The sequence below is a fragment of the Bemisia tabaci genome, chromosome 6 (assembly GCF_918797505.1).
Source record: "Bemisia tabaci chromosome 6, PGI_BMITA_v3".
Classification (NCBI taxonomy): domain Eukaryota; kingdom Metazoa; phylum Arthropoda; class Insecta; order Hemiptera; family Aleyrodidae; genus Bemisia; species Bemisia tabaci.
Window position 1 is genome coordinate 10,918,426 of NC_092798.1, and position 20,730 is coordinate 10,939,155.

General features: G+C 37.9%; 2 protein-coding genes across 7 annotated transcripts in view; one reads left to right on the plus strand and one right to left on the minus strand.

The window, feature by feature from the left end:
- Positions 1–20,730, minus strand: part of LOC140224853 (uncharacterized) — a 212,929-nt gene that overhangs the window by 137,656 nt on the left and 54,543 nt on the right. The window lies entirely within an intron of this gene.
- LOC109038596 (cytochrome P450 4V2) lies at positions 1,689–20,352 on the plus strand. 4 transcript variants are annotated; one of them, XM_072301678.1, is made up of 13 exons: positions 1,689–1,917; positions 3,274–3,696; positions 5,030–5,136; positions 6,658–6,748; positions 11,239–11,424; positions 12,663–12,732; positions 13,534–13,657; positions 15,276–15,351; positions 16,941–17,050; positions 17,648–17,716; positions 17,968–18,136; positions 18,915–19,094; positions 20,161–20,352. In XM_072301678.1, exons 2-13 carry the CDS (start codon positions 3,522–3,524, stop codon positions 20,343–20,345), a joined length of 1,542 nt encoding a protein of 513 aa, XP_072157779.1. In that variant the 5' UTR covers positions 1,689–1,917; positions 3,274–3,521; the 3' UTR covers positions 20,346–20,352. The 4 variants fall into 4 exon arrangements, with proteins under 4 accessions (XP_072157779.1, XP_072157780.1, XP_018909245.2 ...); XM_072301679.1 differs by having other exon boundaries at positions 1,689–1,879; positions 3,257–3,696; XM_019053700.2 differs by having other exon boundaries at positions 1,689–1,879.

Genomic DNA, 20,730 nt, shown 5'->3' on the forward strand with positions numbered 1-20,730 from the left:
CTTCCGGGAAAAGTTATAGCCCATGAAGGTACGTTTTCCGCCAAAAATCTCGGAAAAACCCTAATTTTATGTTAAAAAAATTAATAATAAATTGGGAACACTGCTTCGAAAAGTTCACGATGGCCTTTAGTTGCGCTTCTATTCGATCTCAGGGTAGTATTCAGCTCGTAGACCGATGCACTAGTCTGTTTAATTATGATGCACTGGACTATTAGTCCCTTCATTTGGGCACATAAAAATGGAAAATTGGCAACGCTGTACAGCCTAAACGAGTTTTCCCTTCAAGTTGAAACTTTTCCCGGAAGTTTGCCTTACCATAAGCTTTCGTTTGAGCCTTGTCTCGTTGACCAACTCGGGTATACTAGTCTGTTGAACCATGATGATTCAGTATTTCGTGAGTTTAGCGCATAAAAATGGAAAATTGGCAACGCTGTACAGCCTAAACGAGGTTTCACTTCAAGTTGAAACTTTTCCCAGAAGTTTGCCTTACCATAAGCTTTCGTTTGAGCCTTGCCTCGTTGACCAACTCGGGTATACTAGTCTGTTGAACCATGATGATTCAGTATTTCGTGAGTATAGCGCATGAAAATGAAAAATTGGCGACGCTGTACAGCCTAAACGATGTTTCACTTCAAGTTGAAACTTTTCCTGGAAGTTTGCCTTACCATAAGCTTTCGTTTGAGCCTTGTCTCGTTGACCAACTCGGGTATAATAGTCTGTTGAACCATGATGATTCAGTATTTCGTGAGTTTAGCGCATAAAAATGGAAAATTGGCAACGCTGTACAGCCTAAACGAGGTTTCACTTCAAGTTGAAACTTTTCCTGGAAGTTTGCCTTACCATAAGCTTTCGTTTGAGCCCTGTCCCGTTGACCAACTTGGGTATAATAGTCTACTTATGCACCGGACTAATAGTCCAATATCCTTGATTTTAGCACATGAAACTGGAAAATTGGCAACGCTGTACAGCTTAAACCAGGGGTCACTTCAAGTTGAAACTTTGCATGGAAGTTTGCCTTACCATAGGCTTTCATTTGAGCGCTGTCCGGTTGACCAACTCGGGTATAAAAAAAGGGGCTAAAAAACACCACTTTTTGGCGAGGCTCTTTCTTTACCTCGCCACAAAATTTTCAGAGAGGACTTTGAGGGAATATTCCGATCCTCTTTTTTTAATCAGAGATTTTTTAACGTAGCAATGGGGATACGCATCTGCTGTCCAAGGTTTTCGATTTGATACTTTGGAGGAATAACCAGAGAAATAAGATGGTCTTAAGTATTTCTTTCAAAGCGGAGTCTCGAACTTGATGATCAGTCAGTATTCAATTAGCTGATTTATTTCAATCGGTTTATTTTGATGACATGCAAATTGTAAAAATGGAAGGAAAGTACTGATGCATATCATAGTATTGTACTGTACCAAAGATGACTTTAAGTAATCTGTATAAATTCTGATGTAATTTGCGAAGAATAAATGATGTTCCATTATTCACTGTTGTTCATTTATGTTTTCAATGAGTGTTGGCATCCTCTTCTCTCCCCAAAAATAAGACAAGGTTTATAATTTCTGCGCAGGAGGCTGATTATTTAAGTTGATAGATAAAGCGATTTAGCAACACAGCGAGTCCATCTCGGACCACGGACCAATTATTAAAGCCCCCCTCCCTCAAAAATCGTCTCTTGAACTATTATTGAGCCGAATATCATCGCAGTGAGCGTCTAGTGAACGACGAGTTGGGTCGGTTCGGTTTTTGCTCAAGTGTTTTCCTCATTAAATACACAATAATCTCTCATTAGAAGGTGTGTTGTTTTGCGGGTGCGTACTAGATAATCAGTGTTCACCATCAAAACGGATAAACTAGTGGAAGGATAAGCACCTGGACGTAAGTACTTATGCTGAAAAGAACTGTCAATGACCAAGGTGCGAAACCATTGCGACGTTTCAAACTTCCTATCATATTTTATTTGTTTATTCAACGTATTTCCTTGATTTTTTTTTTCGGAAAAATAATCAAAGTCTTTTTGTGAAAACTTCCTTTACTTTTTCTTCTTGATGTGAAGAATATTCTGCGAGTATTTCAAGCAATAAAAATAAAGCACGCTCGTTTTTCTTACGATTAGGGCGGGAATTTTGAAACACTATAAGCAAAATACGCGCTTTTTGCATTTTCACCGTCGAAACGGATTAAATAAAAAAGGAGCTATGCACATAAGATTTGCGAGCTTCATACTTCTTTCTATTTTGATCCATTCACGCATGGTTCTTTATAGCACAAATGCGACTGATCGAGCTGCCTCACCTCGGAATAACAAATATCTAACAAAACGGAGTTACATAAAATAAATTATCATCGCGGATAAATCATAATGGAGCGTTGATGTAACGAGATGTTCCTTATGAGATTGTGTTATCAATAACACGTGTAGTTATAATTTAAATAAGGCCGCAAATTCTCAATAGAATTGATCAGATATGTTTCAGGAATGGTTATGTTAACAAATTAAGGTTTACAGCCTTTGATTTCAGGCTGAACTTTTGCTCGGTGTGCTACAGATTGCGTGACAACCCGTGACAGGATCTTTCCTTGTAATCTAAATTGAACGTGTAGTCGAGTAATGACACGACGTAATTTTTTCAAATAACTACCATTTGCCCTTACGATTGACGCCTCTGTGACTTTGGAATAACTTATTGCAATTTTAGGGATAATGAGCCTGTTGCAAACTTCAGCTGGAGCAATAAGAAGAGTTAAATCTTAGAGAGCATGGCTCAAAAAGCACAACATGCGCTTGCTTATTCATCAAGATGACGTTGGGTCTATTTTGCCGTGCTAAGGAAGAACACTGTATGAACATTCGAGAGTTGCCAAATTGCATGCATTTGTGAGGAAAGTTTTGCATAGTTTTTCATGAAATTATCAGATATTTTAAATTAAATTGTGAAAAAAATTGCAGTTAATAATTGCAAGCAAATATTTACAATTTTCCCGGTAAAGACTTTTACTGACGGCTCATGGTAACATTTGAAGGCTCATGCGGCAGTTTTTTCTTAGCACGGCAGTATAAGCATAACTATCCTACGCTGAAAAAAAAATACGGGCTATATAGACATACCGTCCGTTCCGGGCCGAGAAACCAAAACTTCCGGGTGCTGGAGCCGTAGCTTCGATTGCTCTGGGTGCTACGCCCAGAACTTTCGGCCTCTGAGTCCGGCACGCGGACAGTAAGTACATATAGCCCTAAGTGGCTTTCACGACCAGATTTTTTTTTATTTCAGTGTGTCAGTCAGGTGGATGTGACAACGACTACATCACTCTATCACTATCATTTTCAAAATTAAATGAAACTTTCCTAAAAGATCATATCATACAGCTTTAAAAAAGAAGGTATGCATACAACACGGCAGAACTGCTCTCCTCACCGCTATACAATCCGGTGTCTAGGACCAAAATTGGAGCCTTAGAAAGGAGTTGTGGTATTCATAATCTACATGCAGCTTTCTGATCGCGTGCACCTGAACAGATTATGAAAATGATCCTTCGCGCATTACTGGCGGCTTTCATCGGATATGTCGTGTACGGATTTATCAAGATTTCCCGACAATTTTACAAGCGATTCCGCAAGGCGGAAAAAATACCCGGGCCCCCGATAGAACACCGACTTCTAGGACACCCATCACTGGCGTTGCTTGAACCCAAAGGTTGGTATTTTTTAGCTATAATTCATCGACATGCTTGTCATAAAAATAGTTGACCCTGAGAATAAAAACAGTCAACGGCTCACAGTGGATCGAGTTGATGGGGGAGGCTGGACAAAATTTGGAAACTTTAAAAGCTTTTAACTCCGTTCATGCAAAACTTTGATGCTTTGAAAGTGGTGCCATTGATTTCTTCGTGAAATTTTCTTCAAGGGGCACCCCTTAAAATATAAAATGTGACGAAATAAACATCAAAATTTAGAGCTTTAGTAAAAAATGTAATTCCAATCTCTCTGATTGACTCGATCCACTGTGCGGCTTGGAGGGAACGCATATCCGGAGCGAGTCTAATTTGTTGACATTCTTGCAAGAAAATTGCATTTCTAAGCCGCTTTCTCTTTCAGATCGCATGAGGAGGTTAGGAGCTGTATCCTGAGCCGGGCTGATTGTTGAAATTGATAGACAAAGCGATAGACAAAGATGACAAAAAGGATAAGGAGGAATCCTATTAGTGGAAACGGGTGGTTGCCACGGACAAAGGAGGTAGGTAATAGACTGACTAACGGCAACCCGCGAGAGACTCTATACCTACTTAGTCTATCAGGTTTTCCCTTGGTGTATGACAACTACCCATTGCAACCAATAGGATCGCTCCATTTTCCCTATGTCTTCTTTGTCTATAGCTTTGGCTATCAATTTCAACAATCAGCTCGCCGTTCCTGAAACAACTCCGTTTCTCGAAAGGCTTCGTTTGATTTACATAGTGGTCAAGGAAGGTCTAAGGAGCTTCTTGATATAAAGTCATAAAATGGACAATTGCATCGTGTTTCGAGTGAAATTCAATAGAATAACTTTAGAAATAGATCCCTAATGCAAGGACCACTGGAAAAAATGAAAAATACATAATAATTTTTTTTTGACAGCTTTATGGGTGGTGTGCGAGACTCCCTTGAAATTTTCAAAACCTGCACATTTTCCTTTTAATATTATCAATTTTAGGTAGGAAAATCATTGTAATTCCGTTTAAAAGTCTTTTTGCAAAAATTTTACACGAGATCCATTTAAATTGTCCTCTCTGTGATATCATTTTAAGAATCTCTTTCAAAATCTTTTATTTACATCTGCACATGCCCCACATTACGATGCGGTGCGGTAATAATTTTACCTTGTAAATGCAATGTAGTGAGGTCAGCTGAGTGTGCTTCGAGGTCATTGAAGTATTACTTAACGCACCTGGGTGGGAGGGCGGGGGTGACAAAAATATTCGTTCCAATTCACCTCCTTCACTCTATTGTTTCAAATGTTTTGATTCTCGGAAATAAAATTGCTTTTGCAGATATCCCAAAAACTGTTTACCAACAGTACAAAGAATTTGGAGGTATTTTCCGTCATTGGTATGCCTGGGTATCCTTCGTGTTTGTGGCAGAAGCTAACTACGCAGAGGTACGTACCTACTGTACTTAATGAGACTGAACGAGCGTAAATCAATACTCCAAATCTAAGGAGGGTCATCTGAGTTTTTATTCGTTATTCAGCAAGTGACTATTTTTTTAAACTTGTGACCATTATTTTTATAATTAATGGATTTGGAAAAATCGAGGACACAATTAAAAGTTACAATGATCATCCAGTTCACTAGTATTTTTCACTTATTATTACACGGCTTCAATTAAGGCCGCACCGAAAAGAAGTGAAATTGATTTAACATTCGGGAAGTAAAAAAAAACGTGCGAGAACTTATCTTTGACTCTTGCACAATGTTTATTTCTGAGGAAAGTTATGGATATTTTTCCTTGAAATTTTCACGAATTGTGTGTGAAATTGCGAAAATTACAATCGGTACAATCAGAAGAAAAATATTCATAACTTTATCCAGGAATTTGTGTTTTATGCGTGCTTCCGAGTCCCCGTGTGATTCACCGGGCTCCAGGAGCTTTTCTGACCAGAAAATCCCACTTAGCGGGTCCTTCAGCGGCTTGCTGCATGCAAGCGCGAAACGGGCGCTGGCGCCTACAAACCTAACATGGATACTTCACGCATTGCGCAATGCGTGAAGTATCCCTGTTAGGTTTGTAGGCGCCTATGCGCGAGTCATGCTAGTTGTCGGCTGCGCCACGGAGTGCCACAGCGCGCGGCGCATCAACCAACTATTTCACGACAGAGGTGTTACACAGTATCATACGAAATTGAAGGTGCTCCAACATATTAAGAATGACACGCGTCTTTTAAGAATACGGAGCTTTCCTGGCAAAATAAATCAAGATCCTAAGGAACAAAATGAGAGCAGTAGTCCAAAAACTCACCGAGTCTTAGCATCCGTATTTAATAACGTTAAGTATAATTTTTGAATTTCATTTGAGAAAAAAGTGACTTGAAAGTGTTTTTGATTTAGGCAAAAATAGTCTCGAGTGTGCCGTCAAGATTTTACTTTGAATAAAAAATAAAACCCATAATTACTTCATTGTATGTAGGAAGGTACAAAACATTGTTAATTGCAGTATTTGTGCTATGTTTAGATAAAGTTGTTTCTTTTTTCCAAAAAAGATTGTGTGAAAACAAAACTTTAAAATAAACTTGGAATAGTAGACAAAAGAAAAAAAAAGTCTTGCACGCTTTTTTTACATCCAGAATGTTAAATCAACTTCACCTTTTTTTTCTTTACGGCAGACGGCTTGTAGACCATAAGTAGTTGAGAAAAGAGAGTAATAACACAGAATGCGATGGATGATTGAGGATCGCCGGAAGAGTTGCATATTGAGAATCGAGAAGCATATTTTTCACATTTTCTTAATAAAATATTCTTTCATTATTAGGAGATCTAATTTTGAGAAATGACGCGATGTTTGACTTGAACGCGGTTATTTTTATTCACTCGATAAATAATTTTGGAAGCGAATTCTTCAAACGGAAGGTAGGATTTAAGCAGTTTGAAACAAGTTTGTAATCGAATCGGTGTCTTTTCAGTTGTACTTTACATCGAAAAGTCTTGAGGAAAAGGCGGACATGTACAAGTTGTTTCACGATTGGCTGGGCCAGGGCCTGATCACCAGTAATGGTAAGTTTTTATTGAATTATTATTCGACCACAGTTAAAAAATGAGCAGCGTTTTTGGTATACCAACTGCGGTGCAAAAGATTGGCAGTTATTATACCAACATCACGTTTTTAGCCGGCGCTGACTTCTAACTACTCGAATATGCGTAATCAACTGAGTGCCATTCCAAAAAATAGATTTATATAAAAAGTTAATTTTAAAAATGACGCGGACTTCATTATGGTGCTTCATTCCGAACGCCATTTTTTCAAAATTGCGCTTTCGTAAATAAGTTCGTCTTAATTGCGACGAGAAAGAATTTGGTCAAATGCACGGCATTCCGTGTCGGTTGTAAGTGCTTTGTGGTCCATGTAACGGTACTTTCGGTTCTGGTAACCGTACTTTTGGTGCATGCAATCGAGTTGTTTCTAAAGCTCAGCTCATGCGCAACTGAACCATTTTTGAAGTTCAGTTACATGAAGTGAAGTACGGTTACATGAACTGAAAAGCGCGATTCCTCGACCGTTACAGTGTAATCGCTAAAATATAGTACTATCCCTTCACTTTTAACTATGGACCGTATTCGATACTGGTTCGATGTATCGTTGGGTTCAAAACAATAGAACGAGTCTTCAAACAAAAATTTTAGGATTTAAGTTGAGAAGCTGAAAATAAGATCCTAACAATTTCACTTTCCATTAGCATTAGGTACTCAAAAAAATAAAAAATCTATATACTAAAAACCCGTTCTCTCGGATTTCTAAATCGACTTTGAAGGCTATGTTTACATGTTGAACCAATCGATATCGATACAATCTCACTTTGTCTCAACTCAACTTAATCTCAACTTAATCTCAAACTTAATCTCAACTTAATCTATTTAATAATTGTTAATAAGTTTGTTAATAGACGAACCAAATTTTCCACTTTTGAGTGTGGAATGGATTTAATAACTTCTTTGCGACTCCCCTTTTCATTACACTTTTATTTTGTGTCAATTATTTTTCTTATCTTTGATGTTGAATTAATAATGATTCTCCCATTTGTGTTTTGTTTTAAACTATTTAATATGATAAATATATTTATAATAATCTATCTACTAATATTGTTTATCATTCCCTACGAATACGATCCATTTTCCGTCTCGCAATGATAATATCCCTCTCAACGTGGACAGGCGCAAATATGCAACATTATTCACACCTGTCCGGATGTCGGTCGAGTCCTCAGCGATGAATAATGAATTAGCATAACACAGCGTATGTGTATCGTTCACTTAATAGGATCGTCAGATTGATGTAGATACTTGGTCTCGGAAAGATTTGCATAGACGAACTCGGGTGTCCGGGAACCTGCTAACGGCGCACAGTGGGAACTTAATTTAGGAGAGGTCAAACATGATTCAGAAACTTTAAACGCTTACATCTTTCTTAATACGGACCAAAGACATAAAGACGGAGGGCTAAAAGCAAAAAATGAAGCTTCTTTTCAACCACCTCTACTATTGGCTAGAGGATTGGCGGCGAAATCGGGACAAGTTTGAATTCAAATATAGGGCGGGAACTGAATAAAATAATTGCGGAAACAAAGTATTTTAGGTTGATTTTTGCCCAAATTCAGGTACAAACTCATTTTTTTTTAACTCTAGGTTAGTTTCCGTCCGTCGTCGACCGATTAATTTCATTTGGGAGTAACGTTGATCTAGAACTGTAACGGCCTGTTTGAACCTGCAGAACCACCATGAGCAGAAGAAAAACTAACTTTATCTGAGATTACTGCCTGTTACCGAGCAAAAGTAGGTGTATTATGTTAGGACGCAGACCGAACTTTCTTAGTATATTCGTTTTAGGAATTTAAAATACGTTTCGAAGAAGAAATATGCAAAAATCAAGAGGACAAGTTCAAATCAAAGAGGTGTGTGAAAAAACGGCCAAAAATGCCTCAAGGCATTTTCGAATTTTGATCACTTGGGGTGATACAGTAGCTTTCAAGACACCCAAAACCGGTCGCCGTTTTGCTTAGAAGCGCCGGGTTGCGACGTTGCCATTTTTTAAAGTGGAAACCTTTAAAAATTCATATCTCCGCCGCATCTCAACCGATTTCAATGAACTTTTTTTTAAAATGTTCCTCTTAAATAGAGCTTTCTAGTAATGTATAGTTTCTTGGGGTTTACTTGGCTTTAAGTGGCACTTACGCGGTTTTAGCAGTTTTTGATAGACACAAAAATTTAGTTTTTATTTTGCCACGATCGTGGAATCGACGGAATCTAAACAAAAACCAGTCTACATGAAAGTTCAGATTCTCACCTTTCTAACGAGCACAAGATCATCCCGGGGAAACGTTTAGTTCCCGAGATATGACCGCTCAAAGTTGGTCACATGCGCTTTTGCGCAATGTGAATGCGTGTTATCACTGAGTCATTCGCGAACTAGGGGTCCCTTACGTTCAATTTACGTTGAAATAATTACACAGAGCAGTAAGGTGTACAACACGAGCCGTATTTTCACCTTCGGCTGCCGATGTGCGACGTTGCCATTTTTTGAAGTGAAAACTCTTAAAGATGCATAATTCCGCTGCATTTTAACCGATTTCAATGAACTTTTTTTTAAAATGTTCCTCTTAAATAGAGCTATCTAATGGCATTTAGGTTTCTGGATTTTATTTACCTTAGGGAGGCACTTAGGTCGTTTATATGGTTCTTTGCAGAGATTTTTCATACAAAAAATAGTGTTGCTAATTATATTTTTTTTTCTCGGCGGATTGTGGGAGGGTTTAAAATGGCAAAATTTAAAAGAAAGAACTTTTAAAAAAAGGGATTCTTTTAAGCACTATTCTTACGTGTACAAATATTGAAAGCGACGCTCTCATTGTACAGGAGAAGGTGGTGTTGCTAATTTACCAAGATTTTCACATTATACTTTAAGCGATGGTGATCTTCCGATCTAGTTTGAATGTTTAAAAAAATCGGGGGAAATACCTACAGACCCCCTCCTGAAAAAAAAGAAAAAAAAATAGCAACACTATTTTTTGTAGGAAAAATCTCTGCAAAGAACCATATAAACGACCTAAGTGCCTCCCTAAGGTAAATAAAATCCAGAAACCTAAATGCCATTAGATAGCTCTATTTAAGAGGAACATTTTAAAAAAAAGTTCATTGAAATCGGTTAAAATGCAGCGGAATTATGCATCTTTAAGAGTTTTCACTTCAAAAAATGGCAACGTCGCACATCGGCAGCCGAAGGTGAAAATACGGCTCGTGTTGTACACCTTACTGCTCTGTGTAATTATTTCAACGTAAATTGAACGTAAGGGACCCCTAGTTCGCGAATGACTCAGTGATAACACGCATTCACATTGCGCAAAAGCGCATGTGACCAACTTTGAGCGGTCATATCTCGGGAACTAAACGTTTCCCCGGGATGATCTTGTGCTCGTTAGAAAGGTGAGAATCTGAACTTTCATGTAGACTGGTTTTTGTTTAGATTCCGTCGATTCCACGATCGTGGCAAAATAAAAACTAAATTTTTGTGTCTATCAAAAACTGCTAAAACCGCGTAAGTGCCACTTAAAGCCAAGTAAACCCCAAGAAACTATACATCACTAGAAAGCTCTATTTAAGAGGAACATTTTAAAAAAAAGTTCATTGAAATCGGTTGAGATGCGGCGGAGATATGAATTTTTAAAGGTTTCCACTTTAAAAAATGGCAACGTCGCAACCCGGCGCTTCTAAGCAAAACGGCGACCGGTTTTGGGTGTCTTGAAAGCTACTGTATCACCCCAAGTGATCAAAATTCGAAAATGCCTTGAGGCATTTTTGGCCGTTTTTTCACACACCTCTTTCCGTTTGCCGCCATGGATTCCCGCGCTCATTTACACACTCACACAAGCGCGCAGCGCCGAACCTAGCTTCACTTTTTCCCCGTGCTTTTAGATACGAGCACTCCGTCTTTATGTCTTTGATACGGACGCAGAGGTTTGAAGAAGGCTCATTTGATTTTGTCGCAAAATTTCCTCGAGAAACACTCCTTGAAATGTAAATTGTGACAAAATATGCATCAAAATTTGCAGCTTTAGTCTAAAATTTAATGTCCGATCACTTTCCATTGATCATTCGAATGTGCGACGGCGCTCTCTGATCCTAGACGGAGGTGTGTCAATTAGCGTGCCAGCGGCCTCGTACGTACCCGTCAAGTCGTTTTTGGTGACCTTCATCAGTTTAACGAATTCGGAGTTACGTTACGGGCTATACATTTAGACAGACCGTCCGTTCCGGGCTCAGAGGCCGAAAGCTCGGGGTGCTATGCTCGGAACATTAAGCCTCTGAGCCCGTAACTTTCTGCCTCTGAGCCCGGAACGCGGGTGTCTATACAGCCCGTTAATACAGCTTCCACGGCCGGAATTTTATTTCGGTGCGCTAACAATGAGCCAGTTTTTGATGCGCAACTTAGTTAAATCTATGTGTAATTATGGCTTAGTTACATTATTCACTCATAAATAATTTTGTGTTGACAGGTGCATTATGGCACGAGCGACGGAAACTAATCACGCCTGCTTTTCACTTCAACGTGCTGAATGCTCTCCACGAAACTCTGGTTCAAAATGCGATCGCCCTCGTCCAAAAGCTCCGGGAACACCCGAAAGAGTCGCCCCTGAATATATACACGGTGATGCATCTGGTGGCTTTAGATAACATTTGCGGTAAGCTTATTCACACCGCTTAAATAGCTGCGTCGGGGTTCAATTCCCAGCTATATCACGGCAATGCATGAGTGGACACGAACGCGATGGATAAACCCTAAAAGCACTCTATCTATCGCGACGTTCCAAAATTTTCGCACATACCTTATTGTTTATATTATTTGCATGCAAATTTATTGATCGAGCGTTCACATCTGTAAAGGGTATACGGATGTTGGGTTGGGTCTCATGAAGATCCAAAGGGCCCAAAAAAGGGGGGGGGCGATCACTATGGATGAGAGGAGATTCTTGCTACTTTTCCACACTTATCATGTGGTACGCTTCGCAATTGAACGGTTTTTGATGGAAAGCTTTTTCAAAATTCAACGTAAAAAATTTCTGTGCTAACAGAATGAGCAAGTCTAATTGAGGAGCTTGGAGGACAAGGCGCATAAAAGCAGTTTTTGAGAAAATTGAGATATTAATGATTTCAACCAAAACTAGTCTTGAAATATTCTTTGGGGAAAATTCGCTTCCAAATTCCAATTTTGAAACATCAAAAAGTCAGTTTGAACTTTCTTTTCGCCATAAGGATCCATGTTATTTTGAAACTTTCAACACGTATTTCTCGAATATTAAAAACTGCACTTATGCACCTTGTCCTCCAAGACCCTCAATTATGTAATCTGAGCAATTTTTACGGTAAGGAAATAAAATAAAGTCATATTTTCAGGTTTTTCTTTTACATCATTAAAATGAGACTTTCGCCTTCTTTTTGGATTTTACACGACTTCCTGGATCCAAAGATAGCTGAACCAATCAGATACTGATCTCCATCCTCTAGTGTTTATACTCTCCTTACCAAGGTTCTCTTTTATTTGAATCAATTTATAGCAATCATTTTTTTTTTTTTTCTTTTTTTTTTATAAAAAATATCCGAAGATTTACCTCTTTTACAGATTGGCTCTTCAAATTGACATCAGCGTTTTTATAGTTCAACCATGCCAGTGCGCAACGCGTCATTGTAGTGTACCTAATTGATTCGTACTGGCTTAAGCAATGTAAATTGATAAAGATTGAAAGCGTCATAAAGACATTCAAATACAAAACATATGAAAACAAAGAAAAGAAGGATATGAAAATCAAGTTTGGTATAGCCCACGTCAGGAAGCACAAAGCCATTAACTATAACTCGATCCCTGCTCACGAATTGCGACGTGTAGGCTTATTTATAATTTTCGAATTTAATTTCCTTTCAGAATCAGCAATGGGAATTAAAATCGATGCACTGAATAATCCGAAACTTGACTACATTCAAGCAGTTGAGGAGTAAGTATTTAAAGATTAAGTGAATAATAACGTTTAATTGAAAAGGTCGGGATAGGACCATGCACTGCGCATCGGGTCCAGCCAGTAGAGTGATTTTACAGTGGCTGATTCACTCAATTCAAACCAAATGCACGCACTTTGAAATAATAATCACTAGAAGTACTTGCACGAAAATTTTAAAATATGCAATTCCTGAGGACCTTTGTTTCCTCCCAAGATGGTTTTTTCAACCCCCTGCCCCCCCCCCCCCCCCTGAAAATGAAACAAAGTCGGAAAAACTCATATTTTCACGTTGTTCATCGAATTATGGATCAAAGAAACTTGAATAGAAATGAAAAGCTGATTGCAATTTAAAGTTTGACATTTTATTGCGGGGCAGGAGTTGTAAATAAATCATCAAGACACAAAATCTCGAATAGATAAGAATATTGATGCTTGGAAAATGTCATCTGATCTACTTCGAAAATTGAAGGCGAAATAAAAACAAGCGCAAACTCCACACTTTCTTCTTGTCAATATCCCTTTCTACTCTGTGATTAACAATCAAAAGATACTAAGTAACAAAATGGACCTTACAAACGTGGTAGACACATACATACAAGAGGAGTCAAATATTTATGGAAGGAGAATAGTTTTGAATTTATGAAAAGTAGAGTTGAAAAAGTCACGGGAGAAGTTTGAGTAGAGGGAAAAGTTCTGAGGGTAAAAATATTATGTGGAATTTTATCATGTCTATTCTTTTCCTTGGCGCCTAAATTACAAGTTTTTGATCCCGTTTCCTTTGGGTTTCTTATTGAGCAGTGCGGCACACGCGATTGCCATCAGAATAGGGAAACCCTGGTTTTGGAACGGCTTATTCTATCTCACTTCGACGGGTCGGACATTAACCAGCAGCTTGAAGAAAATCTTCGAGCTCGCAAAGAAGGTGAGCACTTTTTTCTTTATAACGAGAACACAAAATATAACCTTTAAAAATAATCACATCGGTTAATTTCGATCAAATTGTGACATGTAACATCACAATGAAACTTTCTGAACAGGGTGTACCAAAAGTCCGTCCCACCCCGGCTAATTTTTGAACGAATTGAGCTAGGGTAATGAAACTTTGGGAATGTTCCTATCTCAAAGGGGACCATCTTTTGGGGGGGTTAAAATTTTGGTCCCCCCTCAGGGGGGGCGCGCGGGGCCCCCAACTTTTTTTTTTCAAATAGCAACCCCTATCTTGTGATACATCATTCGAAAGAGCATAAAAAACTAAGAATTTTGGCGCAAACCGCAGATCAATATCTCAATTTTTGACCGAGTTATGATAAGTCAAAGGTCAAATTTGACCTATTTTCAAAAAATCATAACTCCGGTTCAAATTATCGTAAAGAAAAGAATAAAACGGGAAAATTTACCAAATTGTGTCCGCTTTTAAGTAAAAATTGCAGAAATCACTTCGCTGTAATTTTAAGGGGGGACTTGGACCCCCAAATACGTCAATTCAAAGGTCATTCAATTTTCCCGCGAAAAAAGGCAATTTCCCCTAGATTTGCCTCCACATTATCTCAGTAAGGTCAAAATTAGTTCAACATTACGTTGGCAAGTCCCCAAATTTCGGGAAAAGTTTAAAAAAAACGAAATTTAAGGTGATAAAATTATATTTGACCGTTTAAATTTCGTTTTTTTTAACTTTTCCCGAAATTTGGGGACTTGCCAACGTAATGTTGAACTAATTTTGACCTTACTGAGATAATGTGGAGGCAAATCTAGGAGAAATTGCCTTTTTTCGCGGGAAAATTGAATGACCTTTGAATTGACGTATTTGGGGGTCCAAGCCCCCCCTTAAAATTACAGCGAAGTGATTTCTGCAATTTTTACTTAAAAGCGGACACAATTTGGTAAATTTTCCCGTTTTATTTTTTTCTTTACGATAATTTGAACCGGAGTTATGATTTTTTGAAAATAGGTCAAATTTGACCTTTGACCTATCATAACTCGGTCAAAAATTAAGATATTGATCTGCGGTTTGCGCCAAAATTCTTAGTTTTTTATGCTCTTTCGAATGATGTATCACAAGATAGGGGTTGCTATTTGAAAAAAAAAAGTTGGGGGCCCCGCGCGCCCCCCCTGAGGGGGGACCAAAATTTTGACCCCCCCAAAAGATGGTCCCCTTTGAGATAGGAACATTCCCAAAGTTTCATTACCCTAGCTCAATTCGTTCAAAAGTTAGCAGGGGTGGGACGGACTTTTGGTACACCCTGTATTATAGGTATGGGTTAAATTTATGAAATGGATTCGGAAAATGGAAATTACATATACAATAAAAAAATGACAGAATAATGGATACGATGAACAATCGAATAATTTCCTTGACTTTCTTCTCTTTATTTTGACTTATTAAAGAATGCATCCGGAGAAAAGGTAAACTAACGTTTTAAAATTCAAAAAATCTGAACTTTTCCTCCTGAATTTATATTAAAAGATTTCTATAATATGTATCTTTGGTATTCTGTACTCCTAAAAACAGATCGAATGAAATGTTGGTGTTACTTTTTCAGGCGATCTTGAATAGCAAAAACAAAAAAACTGCCACGACTGAAGAACAAAGAGCAGGCGAGGATGACGGAATCAAAGGTAATGCACATCTCAACATTTATTGAATCAAATTATACATAAATATCAGCATATTACTTTTTGATACGGAAGTTCAGTTAATTGTATTAATCGTGCACTTAAACAGGGCCGGATTTACCTACTTTGCGCCCATGGGCCGCTTGTATTTTGCCGTCCCCTTCTCATTCCTTTTGAAACATCAATAAAAACCATCAAGTAAACGTGCCGGTGGGGGAGGGGTGCATCAGGGGCGTTTACTCGTGTTGGACACATTTTTTGAGAAAGCCTTGTCAACACTATCAGCAAAAGTTCATGGAACTTTGCGCGAAAGTTAAGTTCCGTAAACCCATCTTTGTGTGGTCAAAGCCTTCCATTTATCAGAAATGGACGAAAAAATTATGAAAGAACAAACATAAATGTGGTTTAATGATTTAAACTTCCACCACTGCGCCGCGCAGACCACACTGTGTTCGGCGCAATGCGTGAAGTATTCCTACAGTGTTGTAGGCGCTGTGCGTTTCACGCCGACCGCTGCTAAAAGCAGTGTGTTTGACGCAATGCGTGAAGTATTCACGCAGGCTTGTAGGCGCTATGCGATTCACGCTGACCGCAGTGACCGCACTGTGTTTGATGCAATGCGGGAAGTATTCGTGCAGTCTTGTAGGCGCTAATATGTGTTACACGCTGACCGCCGCGCCGCGCCGAGGGCTTCTGCTTTTCTTCTCAAGTCCTCGTCATCATTTCTTTCTAAGCCGCGCCGTTCCAGGCCAAGTTGCGTGTTTGGTTTCTCTCTTCACTCGACTAATTAAAGGTGCTGTCTCTTGTATTACTGAAAGACGACAAAATTAGAAATTACCATACTCTCAGGAAATGAGAGATTTTGTCGCCTTTTCTTGTTTGTATTTTTTTTTTTCTAAATCCGATTTTTTTATACCTACATTTAAAAAAATTGCAAAATTTGCCGCCCCCTAGATTTGACCCATGTGGCCACCCCCTAAATCCGGCCCTGCACTTAAATTCTTGGCTCTTCGTTTGTAAAGACGTTAAAAAATTTTGATGTGACAATGAGCCTAATTTCCGCGCTTATTCGTTCGTTCGACTTTTCGTTCTCTCCATCAGCAGATTTTAAGTGCTTAATCCTTTATTAATTCACTGTGGAGTAGAAGTCATGGAGGAAATAGTCCGGACATAGTTAGGAAGGAAATAGACTTAGCCACATTTTGGAAAATAAGTAAAAGGCAATTTTGAGCTCAACTTGTACAACTTTTCCTCGTGAGAAATCGAAAAAAAGGAGAAAGAAAAATGTTAAACATGTAGTAAAATATGATAAAGTCAGACAAAAGGGTCCTTTGGGAGAAAAACAGAATATAAATAAAACAGGTTCTCTTTTAAGTAAAGAGAACCTGTTTCATTTATATTCTGTTTTTAATCAATCTCGTTTCGTTTAACTCTTTGCGGCTTCTAATACGTATTTTACCCCGAGGACGGTTACATAAACAATAATGTCTCAATTCTTTAAATGCATACCTTTTTCACATATTTTTTGTCATATTTGATATCCTAATTCTAGAATACAGAAATGCATATGTATTTATCCGGACATGTTTCAGTGAAGAGAAGACTGGCTTTTTTGGATCTTTTAACGGAGGCTCACGATTCTGGGACGAAGCCCTTGTCAGATGAGGGCCTTAGAGATGAAGTCAACACATTTATTTTTGCCGTAAGAGGAAAACATCCTTAGACCTCCCATTAACATTCCTCCCTAATGTAAGAACTTGTTAAAAGTCTTACAGTCTAATGATTACATTGCCTATGTATTGGGTAACATGCACCACTGTGGTCGGAGTGAGAAATCAAGGATCACAAAACATATTTTCTCGTTAAAATTTTACGTACAAAAGGATGGATGCTATGAGAATTTTCAAATTTTACTCATAAATATACAGATAAATGGGTGATTGATGTACTCTTAAATTAAGATGTTTCAAAACCTTAATAAAAGACACTGAACACTAAACTCTCGAGAAAAAAAAATTAAATTAAAAAAAAAATTAAAATTTTTAATTAATTCAATGTATTCTCCATTAAGTTTTGACGAGGACGCGTATTTCACGATGCCGTATCTCTTATTGTGTATTGTAAGTAATGGTACACTTCACCCTTTGAATCAAGAGGAGAGGACATGCGCATGTGCATAAATTATTATCTGCTTTGATATGCCTGAATTGGAAAACGTGTTCTAAATACTATTCCTAAGTTAGAAAATGTTCCAATCGGGGGGTTAAGTATACATTTTCATTTTTGAAATTTGTTCCAGGGGCATGACACAACAGCGACATCCCTGAGTTTTACCCTTTTCCTTCTGGGTATTCATCCTGATGTTCAGGTGAGATTATGTCGTATAATAACTATTCTTAAGATGTCTGAGCTTTTTGAAACTTGATAGAGGGAAAGAAACAAAAATATAAGTTCATGAGGTCACTCTAGATGTATTTTTTGACATTTGAATTTACACCGGGCTGATTTTCTTCGGCTCAATCAACTTTAATAATTGGAACCGTCGATCCAGAATAGAGCGGAGGCAATATTTTACACTATTTATCATTCATAACAATTAATTAATATTATTATGTGCAGGAGAAATGCTATCGAGAGATGAATGATATTTTCCAAGGTTCCGATAGAAAACCGACCGTGGACGATTTAAAAGCCATGAAATATCTGGAGCAAGTAATTAAGGAGAGCTTACGAATGTACCCAAGCGTCCCGCTCATCTCAAGGAAAGTGAAAGAGGACGTTCAATTTGGTAAGTTTACAATTATAACAGCAAAAAACCTCGAGGTTTTGGGGCCACCGAGTATGAAACTTGGGATAATAATTACACTGATTACAAAAAAACCAACTCCGTTCATTAGTATATCATTCAACCATATATGCAACGATATCAAAATGTATGAATCTGTAAAAATTATTAAAAGATGCGTTCAAATACTAGGTTTCTACTTCCAATTAAATAATACTAAGATAAATTGCCTTCCGGAAAACACGGTTGGTTATAACCTCATCCTTGATCGAAGTACCATGGTTATCATGCTTACTATTCACCTTGGATTTTTCAGTCAGTGACATTCGGTTGTACTGGTTGTTCCACGATGTAGGAAATCATTAGTCAATCATACTAGAATAACGTCACGGAGTGTCTGTTCATAATTTCGTCACGAAATGGAGGAAAGGAAAGGGTCTGAGAATCCGTTACGTCACGAGAAAATCGGTAGAGGCGCAGATTTTTTTAAAAAAAATATTTCATAACGCTGATAAAGAAAAAGACTAAATTCTTGGGATTCTTCGCGTAAAAATGAAGGTTTTTGGGAAAGTTTGACGCAATTATTTATGGGGAGGAGGGTGGGCGGCATTGGACAACATTCAGGAAGATATGGCATATGACAAGATTTCCCCATGCCTCAATATTACGTTCATCAAATTAAGGAAATGTTCAATTTTTGCTTCTTCGGCGAAAACTTGCTTCGATTTGGAACAAAATATTCTTTCATGAAATGTCTTTCACCATATTTTGGTTTTCGCAGGAAAATACACGATTCCAGAGGGCGCGACAGTGGCGCTTTCAATTTACTGTTTGCATCGAGATCCAAAATACTTTCCGAACCCGAACACTTTCGATCCAGAACGCTTCAACAGCGATAATAATACGGGCCGACATCCATTCGCATACGTGCCGTTTGCGGCGGGAGTCAGAAATTGTATCGGTAAGCTTCTAGCTGGATACTACAGATGTGTAGTGACTTTAGATGTAGCAATATTACAGATTCAGCACGTGAGAGTGGTATATGCTGAGTCCACAAATTCAGGAGGAAAATAAGTAAAAAGTACCTTCAAAACTAAATCAGAAATAAAACGGCTGGAGCAGCATGCTCCCCCCCCTCCCCCTCCCCCTTCGATCTGATACTGGTAGGGAATGGAGTCTCATTTAAAAAATCGAATTTTATTTTCGTAGTTCCCTGGCTTTGTTTTAAGGATGTGCGGATCCAGCCTATTCTAACACTCAACATTTGGTACAAAGTGTTAGCATTTTTTCTTCAAAAATCGATTCACTTCCATTAGTAGCTCAGAACTTATACATGAACTATATTTTGCAATTAGAAACTACAATCTCTAGTTCACGAAACACTTAGACTTCATAGAAACACTTACGTGCATAGGGAAACTAATGGTACATACGTTGTTCTTAGACTGGACCGAAATTGTAGTTCCTAATTGCAAAATAAGTCCGCATGTAATGATATCAATCCAATTTGATGTTGACAAGACAGGTTAAAACAAGTACATCAAATTGGATTTCAGCAGTAATACGAAAATAATTCAACACTATTCAATAATCGTGGGTTACGAAATGCGCGCACATAATCTCAAGATTCACGACGCCAAACAGATGCTAATGTGTAGTGCTAGTGTCCCCTCCCTATGAATTGTAAGTACTTCTACTTACAATGTTATCAGAGGAGCTTTCGTGACGACATTCCACTCTTAGGCATAAAATAATTTAGCATCAGTTGCCATATTTACAATTATTTTTGTGTTTCAAAAATTAAATGTCCTTTATGAACTTTAAATCAGCTCCTTTGGGTGAAATGCACGCTTTATTTAAATTATTTTAACAATTTTCAAAAGGTCCTTTTCTCTTTTTTTCACTTAGAAATGCAATCAAGAGATATTACCTACATCATTCAAGAATTTATAATAATTTTTAACAGAAAGAAGAATTTAATGCGTGAAAAATTACAAAGTGCTGTAATGTTTTTGTTTTGTTTTTAGGTCAAAAATTCGCTCTAATGGAGGAAAAAATAGTGGTGTCTTACATTCTGCGGAATTTTATCATTGAATCTCTTTACGGCATGGATGAGCTGGAATTATCTTTCGATTTGGTTCTACGATCTCAAAAACCTCTTGATGTCAAACTCAAACCAAGGAGTACGAACATTGATGTAATAAAAATATAAAAAAATCGATGGTTGTAAGATTTTGCCCCTCGCCCCGCTTACTCTTTTTTTCTCATGTATTTTTCTAAAACATAATATTATCACAAATAAAATTTCCATTGAAAAATTACGATGAAATTACAGTCAATTTTTTTTTATAAAAAATGTCTTCCAGGAAGTACTTTTCTCACATGCGTGAATCTACGTCTGAAAATCGGCATATTCGTTGATCAGGAACCAGCTATAAACTGTACGGTCTATGAGTACCCTTTATTTTAGACGCATCCTTTACGGATATCAACAAGATACAGAGTCTTTACACAAAAAAGTACGATTTACCGCTCAATTTTGCATTGTCGGTTGCCTACACACTCAATACTTGATGACCACTTTTGGTCTGTCTATC